The 27,701-nt window shown below is 44.4% G+C and overlaps 1 protein-coding gene across 1 annotated transcript; it reads left to right on the plus strand.

The window, feature by feature from the left end:
- Positions 1 to 27,205, plus strand: Ifrd1 (Interferon-related developmental regulator 1). The gene is made up of 12 exons (XM_065425618.2): positions 1 to 197; positions 10,438 to 10,566; positions 11,503 to 11,590; positions 11,664 to 11,744; positions 15,064 to 15,265; positions 15,913 to 15,966; positions 17,565 to 17,725; positions 20,515 to 20,623; positions 21,317 to 21,448; positions 22,811 to 22,939; positions 23,667 to 23,756; positions 24,876 to 27,205. The coding sequence occupies exons 1-12, from the start codon at positions 167 to 169 to the stop codon at positions 24,957 to 24,959; spliced, it is 1,290 nt and encodes a 429-aa protein (XP_065281690.1). The 5' UTR covers positions 1 to 166; the 3' UTR covers positions 24,960 to 27,205.
- The last annotated feature ends 496 nt before the right edge of the window (positions 27,206 to 27,701 follow it).

Consider the following 27,701-nt stretch of genomic DNA (forward strand, 5'->3'; position numbering starts at 1 on the left):
GTATTTGTCACATCAGACGTTCATCTCACCATGTGGATACAGCCTCTCACATTTGTAAACAAATATTGCGTCTTTGAGAAAGATTACATATTTAGATCGATATTCGTCTGTTGCCCTTCTTGATTAAGGGGCTTCCTAGGTTTTTTAGACTAGGCCATTGGACGCGATGCCGAAAGGCAAGAAGAAATCCAAGGCAGGTAAGTGTCCAGGCCTAATCTTTAGTGCTAGTCACGCAGCGTTTTGTCACTTTCGCCACGGATGACGTTCGCTTTAATTGACTCTGGAGCGTTTAATTCGTCAGCTTCACGAGCGCAAGCAGCGCTGAGCTTATGTTCAGCGTGAAATTTGATCCTAGAACCGAACTGAGCGCGCGGGTTGTCGCTGGTACCAGCCGACCTTGTAGCCGAGTTTGAATGAAACGTCGCTCCCATATGTTGGCAAGTTAGACTCGACTTCTGCGTGTCGGCCTTAAACTTCTGCGCGTATCCTTAGCGTTAGGTGGCCTAGCAAAAGGTTCGTGCTTAGTACTTGAATACGGAACCGAGTGACAACGGCATTAATGCCCTAAAACTCGGTTGGGCCCTTGTCCAAGGTCGCCAGTCCACTCGCTGCCGTTGAACGCGTTTTCCTAGTAGAACATCCATGACGTCATGACGCCTGTAAGAACTCGCAGGCCGTTAGTTTTGGGTTTGTTCTCGCAAACGTTTGAGCTCCTAAGTCTAACGCGAGGAGTCACGTGTTCCGTAGGAGCCAGTTAATCGAAAGGAAAGCTGGGCGCCAAAAACAGTGGGCAAATTTCGCACTGTGGCTTGTTTCGGTGCCTTCTCATTCGTATCCTTTTCTGAGCAATAAATTCTTTCAAACGGGAGCAATGAATTTGTGTATATTGTCTATTCACTCGTGTGCGCAATTTGCGGGCCTCTTTGGCGCCGACGGTTCAAGAATAGTCATAGCGCTGAAAGGAACCTACTCTAGCCTGCACCAAACGTTCGGCTGCTGTTGGTGATCATCATAACGGGAAGTGTTGAGCGCATGGAACGCGTCGCACGGGAAACAAAAGAAACGGCTATAGCCCCGTTGGTTTCTCATGTTTGGGCATCTGCACAAGAGTTTGCAGATGGTATAGTATAACCATGGTATTTCGAACGGAAACAGCGCAATGAAAACATTGTATTACATGTGCTTTCGAAGAACCTCGTTGCATGGAAACAATGCCAGGCTATGTGCTCAAAGGAAGATCTAAGAAAGCATGCTTAGATTCTTAACTAGCTGTGAGAAACTCATGGTTGCGTTCGGATTGTGGATCGCAGCACAGTTTTAGGCTTTATTTGCCCCAACGGGGTACTAGATTCAAAGCGTGCTGGTGTCGCCGTTGTCTTTGGCCTTCTGAGTAGGGCTGCCTGACACAAGCGCCTCATATGCTTTCATTTTCTCTAGAATGCTAATTGCATATAGTACCTCACCAACCATAAAAGAAATAAATGTGAATGAAAAGATGCGAACAGAATAAATACACAGGGGGACGTATTTCTTAATACCCTATTGTTCTTCATGGGGCATGTGCCCTGCATTTCATTTTGGCTAATAAAACTTGGCAGCACATCTATCAGGAAAGTGCTTTGCACACAAAAACAATCACACAGAGTCTCTGTATAAGCCAAGTATGAATGAATGAATGGTTCAGAAAGAGACAGAAATGTGTGATGTATGGCGAGGATTCGCGAATTGCAGAACGTAAAGGCTTACTTATAGTCTGAGGGGGAGTGAATTGCGGCCTTGTCGCAGTAAATTGCCTTGTGCACTTGTCTAATATGCTTTCACATTATTTCACAAAGCTTTGCCTATCTTTGGTTACCGGTAACAAAAAAATAAATGCACATTGCCAGGATGAACAAGGCACAAAACGCGGAGAACAGCAGCTGCATTTGAAAATGGGTCTTGCGTAGTTTTGATAACTCCTTAAACAGTCAGATAAGTGGTTTATGGTTTGTGAATCGTGCACAGGCGATAAGAGCATGCACGCACCTGTTAACTTGGTGTCATTCACACTTCTCCTGCATCTATGGCTTTGGCACAGCATGGCCTGAAGTGCTGTTGTACTATAAAACTACATGCACACGCTTATCAGTCTAAAATATCCCATTTGTTCCATCTTTGAGAATGGTGCGCCTGTCGGAGTCTAATGTTGCATCCATCGAACCATGTGTTTGGGTGAGGAAATGAACGTCCTTTGTGTGTGCCTTCCTCATGCCGTCCTTCTGTTGTCGCAACCAATTTATTTTCACATAAACAAGAGAAACATTACGTTTTTATACAGGCCAGAATGCGTTGCGGAGTTGAGATGGACTCAACTGAACTAATACGAATAAATAAATACAAATAAGAATAAAAAGAGTAGGGAAAAGTAGGGAACATTGCTGTTAGTGCAGAATGGGGATAAAAATGCGTATAACTATTTCAACTTCAATGTAATAATTTGAGGAATGTCATATTAATTTGTACTAAGGTAGCTTTTAACTATATTCCATGAGAAGGAAAAAGTACTGTTTTAATTTGGTTGTAGAGAAATGCATGATTTTCTTTTGTTGTATTTTGAGGATTGCCATTTACAGTTTACAAGGCAAAGAAATGAAGGTCATATGCTGAAATGTCAGTTGATGCCTCTTTCAGTAGTTCTTGCGCAGGTTTTTAATAGTCTTGACTTGTACTGTGGCCTAGTACCATCACTTCCCTTGCACCTGAAATGGGCCAATTCGCAATAGCAGTTAATGCCATGCAGCGATCAAGGAAAGAAACGCCTCGAAGAGCATGAACAGACTACAATGCAGCATGGCCACGTTTTCACATGGCTAGTCCGAGCTGCGCTAACACCTGCCGTGCAGGCACAGGCTTTTGTTTACCTCTTTCGCTCGTACGATGGTCAAGAACAACAATAGTAAGCGCATGTGCTGCATTTCCCAGTGCATAAGCTGAACTTTCCACGATGAGATGTCTTCTTCTTTCCGGCAAGATCCACTGAGAAACAATGGGTCTGTGGCTATGGATAGGCAAGGTTGTGACCCCACCAACGGCGACGGGTTCGCCCGATGGATCGGGCCGTCGCTTGAGTTAGAGATTATGTGTAGTTACAGAAAGTGGCAGCGGGCACTTCCTTTAAGGCTATACCCAATAAGCGCGATTTTGTGCGCGACAGCGACGAACGACAGGTTTGCCCGACGGATCGGGCCGTCGCTTGAACAGGTCGCTCGGTCTTGTCGCGCGATCGCTCGGTTTTGCAAATCTAGAATTCATTGCTCGTCGCCGGGAAGTGCTATGAGCAACTAGCCAATAGCGCAAAGCCGGAACTGGATGTACATAACTCCAGTACTTCCGATTGTCACACCGAACGAGCAAACGATTGAATTTTTATACGTGCAAGGATAAGAACCTACTGCAAGACTTTCAGAAATATTTTATGCTGCTTTTTACAGTAAAATACATCAACTTAGGTTAATAAAGCACGCGTCACGCTAGTTTCGGCGCCTATATTGCTGCCCTCATACCGGCAGCACTGGGGAGACGTCGCTCGAAGTCATCGCTCGCATGGGGTGCAACTTGTAGGCGACGAGCGAACGCGACAGCCATCTCCATCGTGTCGCTTGTCGCTGTCGCGTGCAAGATCGCTTGCATGGGGTTTATACTTTAAGAAGAGCAAAAAAGTTCGAACTGGACAGAGAGTAAAAAAAGCCTCATGGTGTGTGGGGTATGCTTGCAGTCCCTTTAGGTTTTTTTAAAATCTTTTTTAAATTTTCACCGCATTGGTTGTAGGACTTTCGGCAGTCATATGCGGCAAATAACATTTTTGTGGTATGCTTATTAGGCTTTTATGTGTTAGCGCATGATCAGTGCGTTTAAGTTCACGTGCTATATGAAATGCTACATAAATTAGGGTAAAAAAACATTTTTTCTAGTAACCTTGCAAGACATCCAAGAAAAACACGTAGCAATATGTCTTGCAATACAGTCCGGTATATTTATTATTATTATTCACATCGTGCAGGCACTACAATGCATTTGCCCAGAGGGTAAATATGCAAAAATGAAGTATGTGAGTTGTTGATAATTCAGATATTAAAGATTACTACAAACATTGGCTGATGATCTTCTCCACCTGCATATATTATGTTCATAAAGTCTAACATATTTAAGTGTTTGAAGGACTGCTTCATGCTTGAAGAACACCACAAATGGCTGAGAGATAAAATGGTATTACATGTCGCACATTACAGCTGACAGCTCCCCCCCCCCCCTTTTTTTTGAGTGACGAAGCATCAGGTAGGAAATGTACGGAGGTGTTTCTGCTCCTCCCCTTAAAATTCTCCCGTGGCATTGTCATATACAAGAGTGAAATAAACTATATATAACGCCACAGAAAATGCAATCAGCATTGATTTAATTTGCACTTTTTCATCTTTAACTAGCTGCTTAATTGCACTTCTGCTTCCATGCGGCTCCCTATGCCATGCGATGAAAGCGACATGGTGCCGGAAAGTTGTCACAATGTGCTATGCAAGACGTTTCCGTGCCCTCCGTTTTGCTCGCGATCCTCCTCCGGACAGCTATCATGGTTTACAATGCGCGCTACCTAAAGGTTGCAAACACCGCAAGTTCTCTTAGGTTGGCTGATTTTGTCACTTTCGTCTGCTTGTTGGTATAACACAGTTGGGTGTGCATTGCATTTACCTTTAGCTGCCCCCTGATGAGATGAGAGAATTGTATGACTACTTCGTTACAGGTATACCAAATTTCTGGCACCCCACACAAATGTGCAGGGCATTAGTTTATCGAGGAAGTGCGGAGAAGTCTGCCTGAGGTATAGCTATTCTGCATAAATGAAATGGGAGAAGAGGAGTCTAATAAATGGTAGTGCGAAGACAGGTTGCAAATATGTGAAAATTTCTGTCTTAATGCTTCACACACAGTTATGCATGTAGACTCGCATTTCTCAGAAATTCAGGCATCACATGGATGGCTCACTTAGTTGTTGCAGTCTAAGCAGGAACCCAACAAGACAGTCTACATTAATGGCCTTTTGCTGGTTTGTGTTAATGAAGTTGGATGTTTCTTCGTGTTTGAAAATGTATTGAGGGCAGACAAAGCAGTGTGTCCCACTCCTTATTTGATGCATTGCCTGCTCTTTTGAATTTGAATTTTGCTGCGATAAATTTATTTTAATGGGCATGGGTGCCTTTCGAGACAAAGTATGCTCATTAAAGGGCAGACCACATTGAGGAGAGTCAATTGTATAATTAGAACTGGCAGTTATCATGCCATTGTCACCATGGTCATTCAAATATGAGTGAAACTAACTCCTTAGGTTCCACCACATGGCACTGTCCTCACAAGCCAGTCGTTAAGATAGCTAGAAGCCTAATGACAAGCTCCATGTGAAGTGCTGTTTAAGACCCGCCGTGGTTGCTCAGTGGCTATGGTGTTGGGCTGCTGAGCACGAGGTCGCGGGATCGAATCCCGGCCACGGCGGCCGCATTTCGATGGGGGCGAAATGCGAAAACACCCGTGTGCTTAGATTCAGGTGCACGTTAAAGAACCCCAGGTGGTCAAAATTTCCGGAGTCCTCCACTACGGCGTGCGTGCCTCATAATCAGAAAGTGGTTTTGGCATGTAAAACCTCAAATATTATTATTAAGTGCTGTTTAAGCCTGTGACCAGTTGAACTCGTTACTGGCTATATTAGTGGACATTGCCATGGTACACATGAACAGGTTGCATTTCCCTTTCCTTTTTAATAAAGCCAGAAGTGTGAAACAAATACTTGTGTGTGTCCTTTGAGTGGTTATTTTTTATATTGGTACCTACCTCAGACTGAAATACGATCCTTGCAGAATGGACATGCATGAAAGCGACACAATAAAGTGGACATCAACATACCTGCCCAACTCTTCCAAATTTTTCATAGTGTTACTTGTCTGGGCTTATTTCATGATGTTACGAATTTTTCATCGTGTTTTATGAAAAAACAAATTTCGCCTGTTAAAAAACTTCAGCTCTTATATCTCTGAACTTTCCATTAAAAAGTCTTCTGATGGTGAAAAGATGGCAGAATGTACTTTAGGCTTCTGAACATGTTCCTGAAGCAGGTGAAAATTGGCGACAGCAGTGTTGCTTTAAAAGGTCACTGCGATCTAAAAAATATCACAGTTTTACTGTAAGGGCGAAGCAGTAAATGCGATAGCAATGTTAGAATATTACACGAAGTATAAGACTCATACCTGTAGTGATAGTATGAATTGAAGCAAACGTAAGCTAAGTAAAACAACAAGCTGTTGTGCTGAGGCTCCACTTTAAATCCTGCCACTGGACAATTTCATTTATGTTTATTAATTAAAGCCAATGTTTTTCTTAGTGACTTTACCACCACTTATTCGTATCGGGCATGTTTAAATCCTCCTTCCTGTGCCGATCCCGCACGTAGCGCACAGGCGCGCCAAGAAAATTACGTCCTTTTCAAGTTGGCGCTCTGTTATCGTTTCTCACTTTCGATCTTGGAAGTCTGAGAAGATTTAGGATAAAAGGCATGGACTGTTGTTTTGTTTCATGTGATTTGTTTGCGGGCTGCTGTTGTCGAAATTCTGAAAAATAATTTTGTCAAGAATGTAAGACCTGGTATGAGCAACTCTAGTGATAGAATGAGAATGGTATGGCTATATAACCCTGTATACGGCATGTCATATGCGTGGCACATAGCAAATATATGTCTGAATATATATGGAACCTCACGGTGATGCAGACAAGACAAATTCGCTTGGAGTATCTGTATAATTGCTATTGCAATAAAATGATGTTGCTTGTTGGTTGCTGTGGCTTGTGTGCTGCATCTAAAGCTAAATCGTCATCTTAAAAAATGCATTTCCATTTCAAGAAAAATGCATACTCACGCCAAAATCTTTTAAGCTCTCTGCTATTATCCCTCATATCCTCCTCTCTACGTAGTGTCACAGCCATGTGGTTTTTACAAACTTTTAAATGCTCATAGGATAGCAGGTTTGCATCAGTATGAACAACAAGCATATATTGAGTGTTTCTTTTTCTTTTAGATGCTACAGAATACTTAAAAGTAGCTTGTGACAGATAACATATATTTATTTAAGTTTCCCGACACTCATTGCAAATTACTAATTGTATCCAGCGAGCTTGTAAGGCATACCTTTGGAACAAATTTTCTGAACGACAACAGTTTTGAGATATTAGTTTGCAAAGTGTGCCATGAGATACACGGGTGTTTTAGCTACTTTTGTACTTCAGTGCATGAAACGTCAGTTTGTTGAAAAAGTTAAATAGTGCATTTTTACGGCAAGTCTCATGTCGCATATCTCAAAAACCACGGGATCCTTATAATTTGTTCCTAGTAAATGTGCCTTGCATGCTCACCAGCTGCAATTTGTAAATTACAATATGTACCACAAAATAATTTAAAAAGTTTGTAAATGTATGGTAATTTGTCGGTTGTTCATTTTGATTTCTCCTGCTAATAAGGTCCACCACATCGATTAACCTAGCTCAAAGGCTACAATTACGCAATCTGCCATAGGCAGTTTTTTAAAATTCTGTATGATGTAAAAAAAAAAAGAAATCGAATATACACAGATGTAGAAGCTGCAGTTAGAGAATTCCGTTTGGAAGTCATATGGGGGAAGGGACAGAACATGTCTGAACATAATAATGTGTTACTAAGAGTGGTTGTAATCTGTGTGCCTTGTGGACAGCGGTTACTTATAGCAGGTATTAATTAGCGAGCTATAAAAATAAGCGGTTTTTCTGTCTCCTTAGTTAGGTGAAAGGTTATCAGACATCATTTGCGGTAAGAGCTGTTGGTACATTTGAACTTGGAATCACAAGTGAACCAAACAGCCTTCCTTTGGATTCTCTAAGGCCTGTTAATGTTCTATTGTTAGTGTCAAGTAATGCTATGTCTTCTTCCTACATAAGTAGAAAAAAAAAGGCAACAGATTTTGTTATAAATGCTGACAGAACTATGTTGAATTCATTGAGTGTTTTTATACCAGAATAAAAGCTCAAATCCAGAGGGTGCTGTCATTTCTGACATGCAGCCATTTAGCAAGTCTAAATTTTGGGGCAGGCTGCATTGGTGCCTGCTGTGAGTCATTCTTGCCTGCTCCTTGACCTTTCAAGAAGCCAGAAGACCTGTTGGCCACATCCCAAGAATGTGTTAAAAAAAAAAAAATCTGCTTGTTATTGTAGCTTCTTTAGAGGAAATTAACCGATAGCCTTTCTGCACACTCAGGAAAGACTAGGAATATACAGAGTGTTTTTGACAAGAGTGCCAAATTTTAAAAGAAAGGATTGCCCATGGCAGATAGCCCAATTTGAGTCCTTGAGCTGAATAACTCGGAAGAGGGGGACATTAACTTGCATGAGAAATCGAAATATGTATTTGACAAAGAAACATTCTCCAATTGAGTTCTTAACTGATAACTTTATAGCACATATTGCAATTTATGAATGTTAGGTTGTGTGATGGCTAGGCATAAGCACCTAGTATTCAGAGTGCGACACCAGTTTCGAGATATGCACCATCAAATTTGCTTTAAAAATCCGCTGTTGTGTCACATCATATTTTTTACAACACTGTTTCATGCATTGAAGCACAAAAATAACTGGAACACCAATGTATTTCGTTGCACACTTTGGCAAATGGATACCTCAAGTTGGTGTCATACTGAAAATCCATTCCTAGTGGCTACACCTTATGAACTCGCTGGCTATTTAATAAGATTGCAATATGTGCTATAAAGTAATTCGGTAAGTGCTTAATCAGTGAGTTGAGGACACATTTTGATTTTTCATGCAAATAATGTTTGCCTTTACAAGTAATCCAGCTCACGAATTTGTGGCATTCTTCACAATAATACCAGCTGTAACCAAAATAATTTCATCTTATCATTTAAACTACGAGAAATTGTGTTCAATAACTACGAAAGGACAAGACTGGAGCAAGTACACGAACACAGGACACCGAACACAAACCATCAACTCTTCATTTTTTGGAAACTTGAGAATACATATGTGACCTCATCGTATGCACGAAGATTCCCTCTCGAGCCTACTGACACCATCGATTGTCACTGATTAAGCAAGGTGGCGTAGGCAGGCCCAGGAGGACATCGTTGCACATTCGATCTGGCCACGCATGTACCCTCGTCAAGTTTCCGAAATATAAACTGTTGATAACCTGCACTTGGTGTCCTGTGTTGGTGTACTTGCCTCAGTCTCATCCTCTCGCAGTTTTTGCACACAACTTTTAATATGTTCAGTCAACTAGCCCACTGTCAAGTTTTCCTTTATTTTAGACTACCCTCGCCGTACCACAGACGCATACTTCTGCTGCTGCACTTTTGCCACCCCAGTGAATACCTGCATGCTTGTCAAACATGCAGCCAAAGCCATTAACAATTTCCCTCTTGAAGCTTACATTTTTCAAAGATCTGCAAGGGCTACAGTAGACTGTACCTTTATGCTCAGAGGTCAATTCAATTTCTTTTACCTGTTTTTCGCACACATCATGTGCTAGCTGCTTTTTAGCTGCTTTGTTGCTCCATAATTGCTTTCTCTGCTTCGCTTGTTATGCATGCACTGCTCTAGCATCCAGAAGCGGCTAGTTAGTATACGCCTCTTGATCAACACATCTTGTTGACCTACCTGGTTCACCTCTGGCAGTAGAATTTGCTGTGCAAAGGAATACAACACCTGCACATGTTCTGCACAATATCAGTCTTTTCTCAATATTCTTTATTGAGCCCTCGCACATCATGGCCCTTGCTCGCAACATGTTAAAAACTAGTTCGAGCATTTGCAGGTATTTACAATCTACCACCAGCTTCTCACGAATGCACTGGGACAAGGTTGGTGGACAGGTTAGTGTTGCTGGCTGTGATCATAATTATCATAATCTGCCTAAGGTTGTCATCATTGGGACGAAGACATTTTTCTGTGATCATTGGCTTCCCCTTTTCTTTCAGTTGTCTCCATTTCACACCTGCATACCTCCTAATCACTCCATCTCATCCTCTGTCGCCCTTGATGTTGGCCTTCCTTTGACACCCATTCAGTGATTGTAGTGCGCTAGGAGGAAAAGCTCGGGGATTTCGTTTTGTTATACATAATGTTCAGTGACAAGAAGGCCTCCCAGTTATTTTACTGATCCCATGGCACGTGTGCTCTTGCACATGCCTGCTGTGTGATAATGTCTTGCCACGGCCTCGTGCACACAACTGTGGGACGGGAAAATTACATTACAGGGGCTGCTGTCGGTAGCTGCTGTGTGTTCACGGCAGTTGCAAGCTGCTGCTCTTAGCGTTGTGTGAAGGTTTGCAAACATGGCGAGGCGGCTTACGTCGGTGCCTCCTCTTGCTGTTGCAGGTGGCACCCTTCGGGGATCCCGGCTTGAGGCCGGCCTGGCACCCTCGAGCAGCGACGACGAGTCCAACGCTGACACAGCCAGCGTGCTCAGCTGCGCATCAGAATCTCGATGCGGCAGCGAAGGCACTGGTAACCTTGGCAACATTCTTTTTTGTTAACAGCGCAACTGCATTTGCACTGCTGCAAGTAACAAAGAAACTAGCCCACTGTTGCGCTGTCCGACTATGCTGTCCCCAAGGGCAGTCATATTGCAGACTTCAGGTGCAGGGTAATGGGCGGCCAACTCTAGCGATTTTTTTCTACTTCTAACGCTGCTGAGAGCTCGGGCACTATGCTGCTCTCTCAGCTTGTGATCTCGCATTAGAACACATGAATTTGTGCATTGCACTCCGCTGCGAGTTAAATAGTGCGGGTGGTGCAGGCACCACCATAATATTGGCACAGTGGTGGTGGTCTTCGCCACCAGAGGGTGCCTCTTCTCTGTCAATGATCTGATTTTTTTCCATTGGGCTTCTTCCAGAAGCGCTACCTAGTTGTGAAACCTGAGGGAATCCGACCAATGGCAGTTGTGTTTCAAATTCCGTAGGAGTGTGCAATATGGTCCACTTTCGAAGGGAAAGTCTAATTGGCATCCCCACCACCAGGTACAGCTGAGATACGCGACGAAGGCCTGTACATTATTTTTGTACGTGTGGGTGTCTATCTCGCCTTATGCTTCATATCAGTCCCTTCTTTTCCCAACGTAGTGAAAGAAATGTTGCACTTACAAAGCATTTACTACCAGTTAGGCATGCCTTTTAAGAGTGGATTATGCTGTACACAAAAGGTGGTGTGGATTTCAGAGCACCAAAGGACAGTGCAGACGGTACATTTTGTATGATGCTCTGGACTCCCTGCTGAGTGTACAGGAATAATATTAGGCACCCATGTTTATAACACTATTGCCTAGCAACTAAGCAGTTTTCATTTACCATGATCAGACAATGTTTGCAATGCTCCTTTATTGAATGCGCTGTGTTCATTTGTTGTCCCTTGCATCACCTGTGTATGTCCCTTTTCGCACAGTTGGTGAGGCGGAGGTGGAGGATGGTGTGCTTCATGATGATTTTGAAGATAAGCTGAAGGAAGCAATTGAAGGGACATCTCAGAAAAGGTACATTGCGCCCTCGCCGTGTCACTTGGACAAGATGCATTAAGCCACTCTTTTTCTGCGTGAATTATTGTAGTGCCAAAGGACGCCTCTCCTGCCTGGAAGCCATTCGCAAAGCTCTGTCCAACAGATATCTGTATGACTTTCTCATTGACCGGTAAGCCCAAGCTCTGGCTTTTGAAATTTCTTTTATTGAGCATCTATAGAAATACTTGTGAATTCTAATTTAAAATTTGAAGCAAACCTTTGATTTGCTTTCCACACGCAGTTTTTTTTTATGTTGTGTGTACTTATTTGTAGTTTCGTACATGTATTCAGCATCTTGAAGCAGTGAACAAGTGCAGGGCACTAAGTTGCTTACACACAGAAAATTTTTAAAAATGCCACACATCCGAGTCCAAATTTATATACAGTGAAGCTTTGTGTGAGTGCATGGAGAGTCAAAACGTGGGTTTTTGTTCATTGTATGTCTGCAAAAAGCGACACAGGCAGCTTTATTCAGGCATTGTAGAGAGGCTAATGCAATGCCGCCGCAGATGCATGCAGGCAAGTTTTCTGGTTCTTTCTTTTATGCGAAGCATATTACGAGAGCTCAACCCAGCTCCTCAGGCGCGGCGGTGTCGCCTTGAAACCACGTGTCACCGTGACGTCACGACAGAGGAGAAGTGGCTTTGGCTCAACTCTTGCAAGATGGGCTGGGTGGGAATCGAACCAGGGTCTCCGGAGTGTGGGACGGAGACGCTACCACTGAGCCACGAGTACGATGCTTCAAAGCGGTACAAAAGCGCCTCTAGTGAATGCGGTGTTGCCTTAGAAACAAGCTGTTTCTAAGGCGTGCGTCTCTTGCTCAGGCGCACATTTCGTTGCCGCGCCGAACGCTGCTTTGCTCGACGCTCACCGCGTCCAATGCGGGGCGCATAGTCGCTGCCCTGTAGCCCATTGTCTTACACCCCTTGGCGGGTCGACGGGAACGCTGTCGCGTTCCACTCTTGAAGGCGAAGCAGTAATGCATGAGTTGTTTCTTCGTCTAGCCGAACCAAATATAGCCAAGCAACAGCAGTTCACCAGGCTAAACAGTGGTTCAACAACTAAAATAAAGGCTAGTATGCTTCGCATCCTGGGCTTAACCTTACCTAAGCCACAGCCATTTTTTCATTCCCCCGCACGGTCGGCACCGTGGTGATAATGATGATGCTTTATTGGTATCCCCTTTGAAATTGGGCAGTGACAAATCGTCGCCTAGTCTGTTTGATTTAATCAGGTATACTATACATATTTTTCATTGCAGAATTTTTGTATACATCTCCATAATCGTTCCTCTTTTTCCTCAAAACTTCTCTATCTACCCTGTATCGCTACCTTTGCCTGTAAAAGATCTGGTCGTATAAATTTTTTCCCAGCTTTTTTTTTTTTTTCCCACGAATACTCTAAATGCCTCTTGTTTATCTTGACTGCCAACTGGTTGATGCTTCCATCCACTTTCATCCAAGTGCTTCTGGAAGGAGTACTTTACTTGGGTGAGAATCCCTTGACATTCTGTTAGGATGTGCTGAATAGTCTCCGGATTTTTGCTAGAGCACATGCATGCCTCAGCTTGTTGCGAATATTTGCTCCGGTATGTTTTTCTTCTTAGACAACCAGTTCAAACTTCCAATAGCAAGGCACTGCTATTTTTGTTATCATACAGATTTTCGATTCAAATTTTTTTCTTACCATTCTTGTATATCTCCATGGATGTGCACCGCTGGGTTCCTTGCACCACCACCAAATGGCACTCACTTCCGCGCATCCTCCATTGTGATTAATTAGCCTATTCAGTTAGAGCACAGCTAGGCTACAGCACCCATGGTCACAAAACCCGGCTGTGATGCAAGGTTCTTTTACTCAAAGGTTCTGACGGTTCTCTTAGGTGGAGCCTCCGAGAACCCAATTGAGGACAAAGCCATTGGTTTCGAAAACGCACACAAACTTTTATTGAAACTAGAAAGAGGCTTAAAATAAATAGAAGGAAATAGAAAGCATAAAATAAACACTCAAACAGACATCATGGCAGTACGAAACACACCTGGGGCTAGTATGACGTTAACTAGTGCGCGAGTTCGGGCTTGCCACGACAGCAGGGACGCATAACAGTCTCGACGTGCAGTTGCGGCGACAAGTTAATGAAAGGAGTTGCGCCGGTCTCACCAAAGGTCGGGGTATAGGATGGTTGACCGGGCGACCGGAGCGCCCGAGCTCTGGCTTGGAGATAGAAGGCAGGCGGCTCGGCGGCACGAGGAGACGGCGGCGGCGTTCTGGCCGGGCAGCTGGCCGTAGAGCTTGGGCCTGTAGCCCGACTGCTCTCGCCCTGCCCACGTGCACAGAAGCTCGCCGGCCTTGGGCAGCAGGCGGCACGACAGACGGGGGCGGCATTCTGGCTGGGCAGCTGAGCGTAGAACTCAGGCCCGTAGCCCGACTGCTCTCGTCTTGCTCATGGGCACAGAAGCTCGCCGGCCTTGGGCAGCAGGCGGCACGCGTGGGTAGACTGGCGACGCGCAGGAACGGTACCGGAACCCGACAGCCTGTCTTCAATTCCCGGTCCGGTGGCCGGCCTTCTCCTGGCATCGCTTCCTAGAAGTCTCCCGGCGTCTCCCCCTTCTGCCAGTGCGCCTCGGTTTTTCTTCCGCCCTGGCCGATTAGTCGTTTTCTGATTGGTCGTTTGTTGCTCCATGGTTTGTCCTAATTGGGTTGCCTTTTCCTTTTAGCTTCTTTTCTTGCACCGCGCGTTCACGTGCCGGATGCTCTTTGGCGTTGTCGTGTTCTTTCCTGCACGGAATTCGCCTCGGCGCGTGCACTTCTTGTCGTCTGCTTCTGTCCTTTCTGGCCACCGCACTATGTCGCGCACTACACACATCACACCGGCGAGATTTGTAGAAAAAAGCCTCACTTTTAAAGATTGCATGTCCGACGGTGGGATCAATCCTTGGACTCTCAGCACTACAACCTCTAACCATTAAGCGACAATAGCACGTATACTTCTCTTGCGCCAAAGCCAATGAGCTCTTTGAGACGAATTGGTGCGTGCCAGTTTCCATTAGACCACAGTGGTAGTAATGAAATGGGCGAATAATAGTAAACCTTACCCTTGTCATTTGCAATGTACTTCTCACTGCAGACAGCTCCCCTCACTATTCTTCCATTGGCAAACATCTAACATTGCCTTCGTCCATGTGACATCGCTGTGTTGATATCTAGCAGCGTTCATTCATGTGAACTGCTGTTTGCATTTCAGCAGCCGGTGTAGAGGATAAACATAAACATTGTATGAGATCACAAGTTCCATAAGAGGAAAATAAACACAATTGTATGAATCACATTTAGTTGTATAGCAACTTCAATCATTTCACTAAAGCTTCACTTGTGCAGATTCTAACTTGTGAGTTAGATCTGCATAACTTCTTTTGTGCACTGCAAACTTGATGCGCTCGTCGATGCAGGCCAACAACTATTTGTGACTTCGTGGAGCGTGGCCTGCGTAAAGGCCGGGGCGAGGAGCAAGGCGTATCTGCTACCCTGGCCGCACTGGCCTGCGTTCATTATGGAGCTGGCGAGGAGGCAGCCGCACTCTATCAGACGCTGCTTCAGCCGTTGACCACTTTGCTCCTGGACAAAGCACAGCCACCACCAGTGCGAGCAAAGGTGTGCATGACATTGCTTCAAAGGGATGCCGAAGGCAAACCTTTAATGAATCTAGACTGTTAGGTGACCCTTCTGGAAACCTATTATGTATGTGAAGAGCTGAATCGTGGCTGCCATGTTGTAGCGGTGACTTTTCCAATCCTATTCCCTTTTGCGGTCTTTAGCTTCGTCAGTGGTAAGAGCGACGCTTTGCCCATGTTATCAGTGGGACCAACCGACCGCGAGCAGTGAATGATAAAAGTCGCATAGAGTTGAGCGGAAGGTATACCTACAAAAATTTTGGTCCAGTTGCAGAGAAGGATTTTTTGCTGAAAGGAACGGCCCAGTTCTTCCACACTTCAAAATGCCTGTGACTAATTGGTATTGTGTAAACATGTTTAATGGCAGGAAAATAATTCTCAAATAAGTTAACAAATGCATGAGTTCAAAAAGGCGCTTTTCGACAAGCAGATTAGATGAAAAGGAACGACCCTGTGCACAACTGGAATCTGTCCTTGATGATATTGATGCAAGCATCTGGACACACACACATCAGGCTTTGTAGTTAATAATGTGCAGTACCATTTGTTGTGCCCATGTGATACAAGTATTAGTCCCATCAGGCTAATCAGGCCTTGACTTTTCTCTTTTCATTGCCTCTTTTGCAGTGTGCAACAGCCCTTGGCCTGTGCTGCTTCGTGGCAGAGTCAGACAACTATCCAGTGAGTGGGCCATTATTTGGCTAGGTGCTATGATGCTTGAAGTTGGGCAGGCCATGTAAACCGTGCAGCAGATGACCAATGAGCCCTCACTGTAACAGAATCGTTGTCAAGAGCAGATAAACATAAAGGACGGCAGAGGACCAAGTGGCTTGATAAAAAATGGCTTACGGTTTAGCTCTGGCTAAGCATCAACTTTTGTGCGCACCATTAACACTAGCGTTCTTGCTGTTTGAGTTTTGTTAGCCTGCGCATTTCTCATGGCCTCGACATCAGTGTCGAGACTGCATTCCTAGCGCACCTGTGTTGTTAGCATCAGGTAAAGTGCCATAGATAAGACCCTGCAACCACAACTACTTTCCTGCAAACTTCACTGCAAAAACTGGATTTTCCGACCACTACAGCAAATAATTTTTGCTCCCAGAATTCGCTTCCTGTTAGTGCATGAAAATTTTTTTATATGTGTGAAACGCCTGGGTACAGGGCTGTGTGAAGACGCTTCATTCAGACAGAGGCAAAATCCAGGTTGGTAGGCTAGTATTGCTTTCACACTGAAATAGGAAATTCACATGTATAGGATAGGGTCCGCTGACGCAAGATCCCCCCCCATCTTGCGTCAGCGGACTGTATTCTATGCTTGTGAATTTCCTATTTTAGTGTGAAAGCACTATTAGCCCACCAATTGATAATTGGAGATAACTGGGTGAGGGCTTTGTCTTACTTTACGGTGGACTAATACTAGGCTGGTGCTGCTAATGACGAATGAATAACTAATACTGCATTGAGTCTCTTGCATGCGTGTTGTTGGGAGCAGGTAGATCTAAGGGCTGAGATAAATTATATTGTTGCAACGTCCTGAAGTGGAGCATGGCCCATGCAGAATTGCAGACAAGAGGAGTTGATTATGTTACTACAGGCCTCTTATACACTAAGCACAGTTGGAGGCATAGATAAATGGAAATTGTGCACGTATAACTTGTGTGTAGCTTTGTTTTGTTCCATCCAACATGTCTGCTTAACTCTCCCTTACTGCCAGTGATATTGATAGTGATAACGGTACTCGGGGTGACACTACCAGTGATATCGATTTAATCGGCCCTTAACTAAAACGCATTTAAAGCCAGAGCACAAAACTAGAAGTGCTTGTGTGCTGGACATGGCAATTCATACTTTCATGTTTGAACGTTTAATTTCACAATTGTGATTACGCAATAAGCATGAAAACCAAATGTCACACATCCTGGAAAAAGCTTTACCATCACTGCTGAATAGCTTGTAATTTGTCGCTACATTTATATAATAAAAACGAACACTGTTTTCTGATAAACAACTTCTTAACTTAAGCATGTAAAACATACAGCCTAATAAGGCAATTGGGCCTAAATCTTGCCTCACCCTGCTGCCTCCATTGTACCAAGTTGCACCGCTGCGCAGGTTTATAATCATGAGTACAACTAAAGCTTTGGCAGATTTGCCATTGAGTCCTGACGTTTCCTATATAACAAAATTAGGTCATTTTTATTTATGTGAAAATGATTGATTGATTGATTTATTGATTGATTGTTCGTCCGTTGATTGCTGTGCTTCCCGATGGCGTGCAGGAGGTGCAGAGCTGCATGGAGTCCCTGTGGCAGGCGCTGTCTGGGGCCAAACCATCAACCGGCAGCAGCCCTGCCACCGTGGTGCACAGTGCTGCTCTCCTGGCCTGGGGTCTGCTGCTCACTGTGGCGCCCCTGGACAGGCTGCTGGCACAGGCCAAGAGGTAGGGACAGCGACGGAAAACGTGCATCGCTCCCTAGCACTAACTTTAGCCTCTTCATATGCAGCAAAAGCCCTTTGCTTTATTTCTTAGGCGACCACAGGGAAAAAAGATACACGATTCGGGAAAGGTTAACACGCTGCAACAGTTTTGTGGGGCAAATACACAAACAGGACTGATGTTTTGGAGCGCAATAGCCGGGAAAATGTGACAAATGGGAGCATATCAACGACGTTTTACTGTACCATTACTGTCATTGAGGAAGCAATAAACTGATAAGAGATGTAATATAATGCCTTTCACCGTCATATCCAGTCCTGTGGAATATAACCAGGGGTGGTATTCTTATTCACTGCCAGCGGTGTTGCGGAATGGGCGCCCCCATCTCAATTCCTCGGAATGAAAGAACTTAGCCCATTCCCACTCCAGGAATGGCCGGGCAGTTAAATTACATTCCTGTAATTTCTCAGCATAGGAGAGGCATCTTGCTAGCTTTATCGAGTTACCTATGAATTCACCGTAAAGCTAATGTCATCAGATAAGAACTGTCATCATAAGAACTGCAATGTCATAAGAACTGCAAAAATATGGAAGACACGTCACCAAGGTCAAGGGATAGTAGCTTGGTGGCATATCTTGTGCAGTACAACCACCCTACTACAGCCGATGACTGATAATTAGTACTCCACGGGGAATGTAAATAAGTCTGAGAGTTCTAAAAACTAAAAAAGTGAGATAAAACAATTGCCTTCTACCTATGTGTTGTGCTTCACAAACATGAGCTGCTCGAAAGAGGTGCTTGACAGCCGGTTTGGCTTCGCTCTCGTTATCAGAGATGCCACAGAAAACATGCGTTCCACATCAGCTGACATTACATTCGCAGTGAAAACTGCCCTTGGGAGGCGAGAAAGCAAGGAAAAGTGGCTAGCGTTCGCTTTCCAATAGGTGAGGGGCTTAACCATGTGTGCACAATATCCCTCTGTAAGGTAGATAAGTTTCCCATGCAATGGATCCAGGCATATTTTCTTAGTAGGCATTTTCATTTTGCCCGATGTTTTTAAACATCAGTCTGCTTGGCCCTGCTTCAGAGTCTACATTCGCAGCGGTGCTTGCGCTGTGTTGCCCTAACAAAAGAGGCCCCCTCCTCGGCGCAGCAGAACGTATCGGCTCGGTTGTTGCAGCTGAACACCGAGACCTAAAGCGTGGGTCTAGGAGGGCACCCATCAAAAAAGAACAGTCAGTCCACGTGCTTGTGAACCCCACCTCCAGGCTACGCTGTGGGCCTTCAGCTGCCTCTTTGCAAAGAGGTGTGCCTTTGCTTAAGATTTACGCAAGGGAAACATAGATATTTTGCAACGTGGGAAGCAAAAGCCCAGCTCTCTCGTGCCTTTTCTGCAGCAACTCTGTGGCTTCCTCTACAGAGGAGAGAAGCTCAATTATGTCTGTCACCAGCCTCAGTTCATATTTAGACGTCGAACCACTGAGCCATGGTGGAGTTTCCCTACTTCTCGGCCATCAAAATTGCTTGCCTTTTGAAGCAAGATTCGTATAAAACGCACTACATCACCATAACGTCACAAAATACATGGAGTCAAAGCACAAAATACCACACTGTAGTTATAACGTTGATTCCGATCAAAAACAAGTTTTGACTTTGGGCGACTTGTCTATGGATTAGACCGAGACGTAAAGGTACAAGTTGCCAATGTAATGCTAAACACCGTGGAATTTAGGATATTTGCTTTAAAATTGCGAATTTCGCCGTTATTCAAATGTAACCCATTACCAGCCGGCAGCAGTGTGCCCACATGCCATCCTGTGCCTGCTCAGGGATTTTGTTTTTTCTTCTTAGGTGGTAGCAGGGAGGTGTCAGCATAAAATTTCGTCCTATAATCGAGGTTTTCAATACATTATTTCTATAAGGGTTTTGCCAGGACCAAACCAATTCATCATAAAATGCGGGTCATCGCACGACTGGGGGACGTGCAGTTGAGGTTCCACTGTAATTGCTGTAGCTATAAAAGAATGTGTTGCTTGTCACTAGCTGTGCCAAGTTTTGCTGTTTGTGTGCAGCATCTAAAGGTTAATCATCTTTAATAAAGTCAGCATGTGTCCCTGAAAAAGTGTGTCCCAAGTGCAAGCTTTCTGATACATTCTGCCCCCCCCCCCCCACGTTTGTGTTGTGTAAGGGGCCTGTGGCGACACACTCTGCGCATACTTCTGCGCACCCTCCGTCTTCTTATCATCTGGCCCGGCATAACACAGCTGCATGCTGGACTGCATGGTCGATAAAACATAGTGCTACCGCCACGTCACCGGAGGTATGCGTCACCGATGGTGGGTATAAAAACAGGCTGCCTGGCTGAGAAAGAGGGCCTTCTACCTTCCGCTACTGTGACGAACGTAGCGTTGGTATGCCCGTCCGCTGCCATCGTTAGTCGAATAAAGAAGCGTTACATTTTTATGTTGGGATTCGTCCTTCGGTAGACACGACATCCCACAGGCCTTTACAAATCTCGGAGTTCACATATTGTCAGGTATGGAATGCCGTTTTGTTGCCTGTAGACACCCAAGCATAGGAGTGCTGGTCACGTAAAAAAACTTTATGAATGTGATTGTATCCCTGGAAGTGAATGACCGTGAATGCCGCCTCCACAGCAACTGTAATGGTTAAGTTTATTTCAATTGTCCTTGTGTGTGCAGCGGGTGCTGCCTTCACCTGTTTCTTTTCCTCGCCCTCCCCTCGCTTGCCAGGGAGATGCTGATTGGACTTGCATTTGAACTTTGTGCAGCAACATGGCCCGACTTCAAGAACTGTTGGAGAGCTCGGATCTGGACCTGCGCATTGCGGCTGGGGAAGTGATTGCCATCATCTATGAAGTAGCCAGAGACTATGATGATGTACGCTTCTCCCTCGCCTATAGCACTGCACTCTTTTTTTTTTTTTCATATGGAACATTCAATTCTTAAATGTGTTGCCTCTGTCAGATGGTGCAATTCTGCCTCTTTGGGTTGATTGTTTGAGCAAACGGATATTACTTGCATAAAAGATCAGTATGCCAAATCAGCTTAAAAAGGTTAAAAGCGGAGACCTTCAATGTATGTACAAACCAGAGAAACCAGCATTGTGATAGGTGAACATATGAACATGGAGACGCAGCAGGGAATGGTAATGTGTAGATCTAGAAGTTGAACGCCTAGGTATACTTAGACATGCGTGAGGTAATGCTTTTCCTCCTTTCGTTGCATTCGTGGCTGATGCAAATTTTTCTTTGCCTTTCTGCTTAGTGGAACACTTCAAGACTGTGCTTTGCATTCCACCTCATCATTGTGTTCTAAGCATGACTGCACAGTTGCAGTTTGCTAGTGCCGATATGCTTTATTTCATCAAAACCTGTTTCTCTTGTGCATTCTGTACATTTAGTAACATGTCTGATAGGAAACCTTGTAGGTTTAGTAAGGGTCGTTGACCTGTTAGTTTATTTTTTAATACATATTTAGTGGGCTATCGCAGAATGTTTGTGTGCGCACATGCTCCCGAGATGGCTCTGTTTACCCTTTTCTTAGAGATCTTGCTGTTTTTTGTCTTGCTAGAATTTCGAGGAACCATCGGACGCCCTCTGCAACCAGCTCCGGCAGCTTGCCACTGACAGCCAGAAGTTCAGAGCGAAGAAAGAGCGCCGTCAACAACGCTCCACTTTCCGTGACGTCTATCGTGCTGTCCATGTGAGTGATCCGTGTTGTGTCTCCGATGGCTGTTCACTTCATTTTCAAAACTTTGCCAGAAATAAGAATTTTGGCCAGCACATAAGGTTCCAAGACATCTTGCAGCTTCCTTTTAAAAAAGTGTTGTTAGAGTCCTACTAGCTACGTGATGAAAATTGTACACCCTATATTTAGGGTGCAGTGTAAAAAGGAAAGTTGATGAGAGTTGTTGTAGTGTGACAAAATTACACCCTAAAAGGTGTGCAGCTTTAATATAGAGGTGTAGGTACATCATGTAAAATCCCTGCAGCCTTAAAAGGCCCCTCACCAGGTCTGGACATCTTGAGCTGACAAGTGCAGAGCATACAATGCGTGACAATGCTCATGTCTGCAAAGTATTACATCGCTACACGCCACGCGAACATCTGAAATTTCAACCCGAACACCGTTTTCCCTTCTCGCGGCTGCCGTGCTCCAAGCCGGATTGCTGGTGCGCCTACGTACACATGTTTGTGGCATCACTCGTGGTGACACGTGACTTTGAGAATTATTCTAGGCAACATCTGTTATTTGTGTGATGTGTTACTTGAACAGACGAATTAAAGCTTAGAAAAATAATAGAACACACAAACCGAATGTCTGCATGTTTTTGTTTTACTTTGCACCGCAGCAAGATGGATGTACTTCCGTTTCGTCTGCTCGTTCCCACGTCGTGCAGTCGTGCACGCAGACCCTGAAAATTTCATTTTCTACCATGTTCCAGCGCGGGATCATGCTCTGTGATCCGCTTGTCTGCCTCAGTATTCGTGTAGCACTGAATTGTGCCGCTAATCAGGTGTCCTCGTGCACAGCGTGCAAAATCGTGCGCTGTGCGAAACGAGACAGTCACAACAGCTCGTGCGTGATGCCGTCAGCGAAAGTGCGCTTTGCCATGAGAAAGTGAGGAGACAAGGAAAAGGAAGGCGGGGCCCGTGACGTATGCGTGCCACAATCCTCGAGCTCCGGTATGGGAGAATGCAGGGAAGGAATTTAACTCGCGGAGGCTAGACGGGCAAGTGGAGAGATCGTATATGTTTGCGATGAAGCTTGCCTCCTGAAATCATGGGTTCGCGACACTGAAATATTTCTATCTCGGCTATTAATGAGCTGATTTGAAAAATTTTGCAGCAGAATGCTCCCTAGCCGACACGTAACAACTTCCAGCGTATAACCGAAATTTGCTATGGGTCCTGGTTAGGGGCCCTTTAAGTGAACCGTCAGTGCCGTCACAATGGTGGGTGCATAGATGCCAATGTAATGACATCGGTGATCATTCTCTAAGTATACACGTGCAAGCCACTTCGGTGGGTCATGTCGGGTTTTTTTCGTCTCTTCTGCTTTCAGGAAGGGTCCTCGCCAGACATCAGTGTGAAATTTGGTCGTGAAGTCCTCGAGCTGGACACTTGGAGCCGCAAACTGCAGTATGATGCCTTCTGCCAACTGCTGGGATCGGGCATGAACCTCCATCTGGCTGTGAGCAGGGATCTTCTTGGCTAGATCTTTCATTTGTTCGCCTTTGTGCGCTTGCAATGTGCTGCGCTTACCTGTAAACTCTGATGAATTTTCCGTCAAGTTTACGAATTGGCACTCGTTTTACGATATTATGAGTGTTCGTCAGGTTTTGTAAACAATAAATTCTGTTCGTAAAAACTGTTTCCTAGTTAGTCTCCAAACCTTTCGTAGGAAGTCTTTATGATGATGAATGGGATGCCGGAGGGCACTTGATTCGAGCAAGTTTACACAGTCAAGTTCTTGAAGTAGGTGAAATTGGCAACAGGAAAGTCGCTCAGAAGGTAAAAAAAAAAGAAAGTGTTGATTTCAGTCTCACCTGCTTCTTGTGAGCTGTACTTAAAGCTTATTGTTAATAAAGTACATATGTATCTCACGATAGGCATGTGCTCAGGGAAATCTTGGAAATTTTCACTGTATAATGGGAAAATCGTCGGCCTGCCATGCCCTTATTTCCACTGTCGGTGTGTTGCTTTTATGCGGTCTTTTACTATGTGAAGCACAAACTTAGTGAACTTAGTAGTTTATAGCATGGAGATTTTGCTCTTAGGTGTATAAATAAGTATGGCGAGTTAGCCTACTTCAGAATACTGTATAATTGAAACTTATGTATGTCACCAGTTCAAGCAAACCTGTACAATATGCAACAGCTTCTGAATTCCCTCTCTTCTCTCTCTCTCCCTCTGTCTAGGCCAACGAGCTCCTGAGAGACATTTTTGAATTGGGTCCTGTAATAGCAGCTGATGACCACATCATTTCAAAAGTAACAAAATTCGAGAGGGTGAGTGCTTCTTTCATTTTCCGCATAAGGATTTTGATGAACCAAACACTGCCAAAAATTTTACTTAATAATCTCTTTATTAGGTAAACTTGTTCCCAGAAACACAAAACACTTAAGTCACAGTGATAGTAGTCTGTCGTCAAATCAAATCTCCCTGGTTGGGTTTGACCACTGTTTACACATGTCCCTCTGTACATTCCAGATTAACTGCTTATGCTAACTTACATTAAATAATCCGCAGTACTAGTTGTGATTAGATCGCGACTTGTGTAGTCTGATAGTCTGATTGTGCCTTCGTTCACTGTAAATTTTGCAACCACGTTAAAGAAATTAGAGTGCTGTTGACACATCTATTACCGAGCAACAATGGGTAACACTGATAATCTGATGAAAATGAACGCTGAACATGGCAGTATTGTATCAAAAAAAGCAAGGCCTTACTGAAGTGAAGGAATACAAATCCTGTATCATGCATGACTGATGCTAAGAATCTCTCAAACATTCTATGACACTGTTAACAGCTGGCTGAAATGCATAAAGAAAAATCTTGCTAGTGTAGTGTGTGCAAAGGTGTGTGACCCACTGGTGGGTCGGGATGCACAAGAATCTGTATTTTGAAAATTGCTACTGCAGTGAATGCTTTTAAGTGCCAACGTCCGATTTTTCAGGCTGCCGTGGAAAAGTCTGAAAAATTGGGTAGTCCAAAAAAACGAATGCAAGCTTTTTACTGCTCTGAGGGGCTCAAATCGTTACAGGCACATTTGAAATGTACCTAGTTCTGAAGGCCTGCTAGTACACTTATTAGGTGTATTGGTGCTCGTGTTGTGCTCGGAGACGGCTGGTGCATGTGTGTATAATTACTATGGTGTGCTGTGGTGTAGTATAGTGTACTATCCACCAGGAACGTTCTGGGAACCTGTGAAATCACTTTTACTGCTCAAGCTTTAAAACCAACAAACACGATTCAGTGAAGATTTTCGCTGCAAGTACAACTTTGTTATGTTGAAGTTTGACTATATCTTATGCAGCGTCTGGCCATTTAGGTGAAAATTCAGTGCTGCGTACAATGCGTCCTGCCTTGTGACCCCAAAGCGCTGTCTTATACCATCCTCCATGCAGCACATGGTGAACCTGGCAAGCTGCCGTGCTCGGACGAAGACCCGCAACAGGTTGCGCGACAAGAGGGCCGACGTCTTCGCCTGACAGCAGCTACGGTTTGGAGAGCAATCTTCCTGGCAGCAGTGTCACAAAATTGGTTTTGTTGTGAAGTGGTGACCCACTTCCTCCTCACTATTGGGGCGCGATGGAAATCGGTCTCAAACACCATCGTCAGAGAGAGAGAATGGTCCCCCTTTTTCGGCGCGATCCAGCTTGCCGATTTGTCGCAGGACTTCCACCGCATCGGCCGTTGCTCCCCCTGCCCTTTACCAGGTTCCCCTCGCCCAGTCCACCATTAGCGCTCGTGTGCTTTATTCTTGCATTCCTGAGAAATGTGGGCTTGGCATTGTGAATCAAGAAAGCCAGTGTAACACCGCTGCGATCGCTGTTGAAAGCAAAAGCTGTTGCGTGTAAGTGGGTCGAGGTCAAATACTAATTCTGGTCTGAATATCCAATTGTAACATGTCGTGTTAGAAAGTTTTTGCATGTATTTAACTATATTACAGCTGCAGACACAGTTCTTTGTTGCAATGTGTGCATTGATTCTGAGCCCCCAGATTTTAGAGTTCGTTTGGCCGTGAAGAAACAACAGACTTATGCTTTTAGGGCAAATGCAAAGATTGAGACATGTTATTGCATGTGGCCTCATAGTTTCTGAAGCGATAGACACATTAGGAGGTGCAGCAAGCTGGCATTGTGGGTGGCCAGTTGATCTGTGATACTTGTTTCGAGACATGGAGTTGCAACTCGACAGAGCACTGCCACGTATACCTAGGTGCACATCAGATGTGCTTTGGTCAAAGCAGTTTGTTGACTGTACAGAAATGGATGTAGCTTGTTGGGGAGTAGCGCGCAGTTGTCTGCACGTACACGTGACCACTAAAGTTTTCGGAGTGCCGAAGTCGAGAAAAAGATAGGATTTTCTTAGTTTTTACCAGCTGAACTCTCGGAAGACATGGGGCAGAAGAGGGAGAAGACGAGCGTCGCCAAGCTGTCAACTTGCTGCCATCTGGTGGCCACGCAGGAAAGTGTGCAGTGCTCTTTTCGGTTCTGGCACAGGTCTGTTGGCCGTAAGGAATTTTCATTTCCCCACCCCCCATCAAAGGTACGGTACTCCGAAAAGTCTTGCAGTCACAGGTACAGTGAGAGAGAGAGAGAGACGTGTCCTCCTTCATTTTTTTTCCCCTCCAGTTTAGAGCATTTTTGTTTGTTGTTCAGTAACCTCCAAAAAATTTTATGTTTAGCGTTAAGAGAAGACTAAGGCATTATTCTAATTGTGTTCCATGGCAGTGGCGAATAAAATGCGGCTGTTCATATTAAGGCACCCCTGGTAGTGGTTAGTGGTGTGACATGGCTAGCAGAACATGCCAACACATATCGCCGAGCTGAAAAGTTTAGTAAAGCAGCTTTTACGAATAAGAGGCGATAGTGTCGCTCACAATCGCCAGGCATTGCGTGAATTGGATTTGTCGCGTCGCTGTGTTCTGGCGTGTAGATAGGACTTCAGGCACCTAGCAGGCGAACATGTTCTTACGACTGCGTGTAGATATGTTTTTATTTGTTGGTATTCATCTAGTCTTGAAAGTCGTCTATTTTGAAGAGGAAAAAAAAAACTGCAGTTCTATGCAAGGCATTTGCATCTTTCTTACAAAAAAAAAAAAAGCTATAAAGACCATTCTGGGAGCAACGAATGTACAGTCATGTAAAAAAAAAATTGTGTTACGAACAAAGGACAGCTCAAATATTTAGACCTGCAGGTGCATTTTATATCAAAAGCACGTCAGCTTAGTTTTCTAATGGATTGAATTTGGGTGCACCTATACGATAGCGTGTTCCCACGAAAACGGGACGTAGATAACAGTGTTAGTGTGTTTAGGCCCCACTGGTAGAGCTGTCCGTGCATGCTGCACGCAACACACAAGCAGTTATTTTTTATTATGACTGTACATGAAATTTACCTTATTAGCTGGGACGCAGCCTGGAACATGGCAGGCAGATATTCTGCAATACTTATTTGCATACGCTCGTTTTATTTGTGGGGACTTTGTGTACAGTTTTTGTTTTGAATGAGAAAGTTGTTTTTCTTTGTGTTGCTTTTATTTTTAAGATACCTTGTTGTCTACTATTGCGTATGACGCTTGTTTAAGAGGTTTTTAATATGCCATTTTCTTTTTCGTCTGCGCAGGCGGCCAATGAAATGCTCTTGCAACGCCTTGCTATGCAGATTGAATGTTGTACATGTTTGTGAAAAAACTTTTTGTCTATAATAAATGCCTGGAAGTTTCCATTGACCTGAATGTCGTGTCCATTGCTCAGAGTGACTGGTATACAATGCAATCCACTATATTACCCGCTGTGGTTGCTAAGTGACTATGGTGTTGGGCTGCTGAGCACGGAGGTCGCGGGATCGAATCCCAGCCACGGTGGTGGCATTTCGATGTGGGCGAAATGCAAAAACACCCATGTACTTCGATTTAGGTGCACGTTAAAGAACCCCAGGTGGTCAAAATTTCTGGAGTCCTCCACTACGGCGTGCCTCATAATCAGAAAATGGTTTTGGCACGTAAAACGCCATAATTTATTAATCCACTGTATTAAAGGCAACACTAAGTTGGCATATTAGGACCAATAAGTGGTTTTCACGCTAACGGCTGTGCAATAATTTACCACTATGTAGGTCTGCATAATGTGTCCCATCAAGTTTTCTTTTTTTCCCTAGGAAGTTCATATGTTCGTTCATGTTTTGTTGGTTTGAATATAAATTTGACGTTCCCTTTAAACTTCGTT

Source organism: Dermacentor albipictus, chromosome 5 (genome assembly GCF_038994185.2).
Source record: "Dermacentor albipictus isolate Rhodes 1998 colony chromosome 5, USDA_Dalb.pri_finalv2, whole genome shotgun sequence".
NCBI lineage: Eukaryota > Metazoa > Arthropoda > Arachnida > Ixodida > Ixodidae > Dermacentor > Dermacentor albipictus.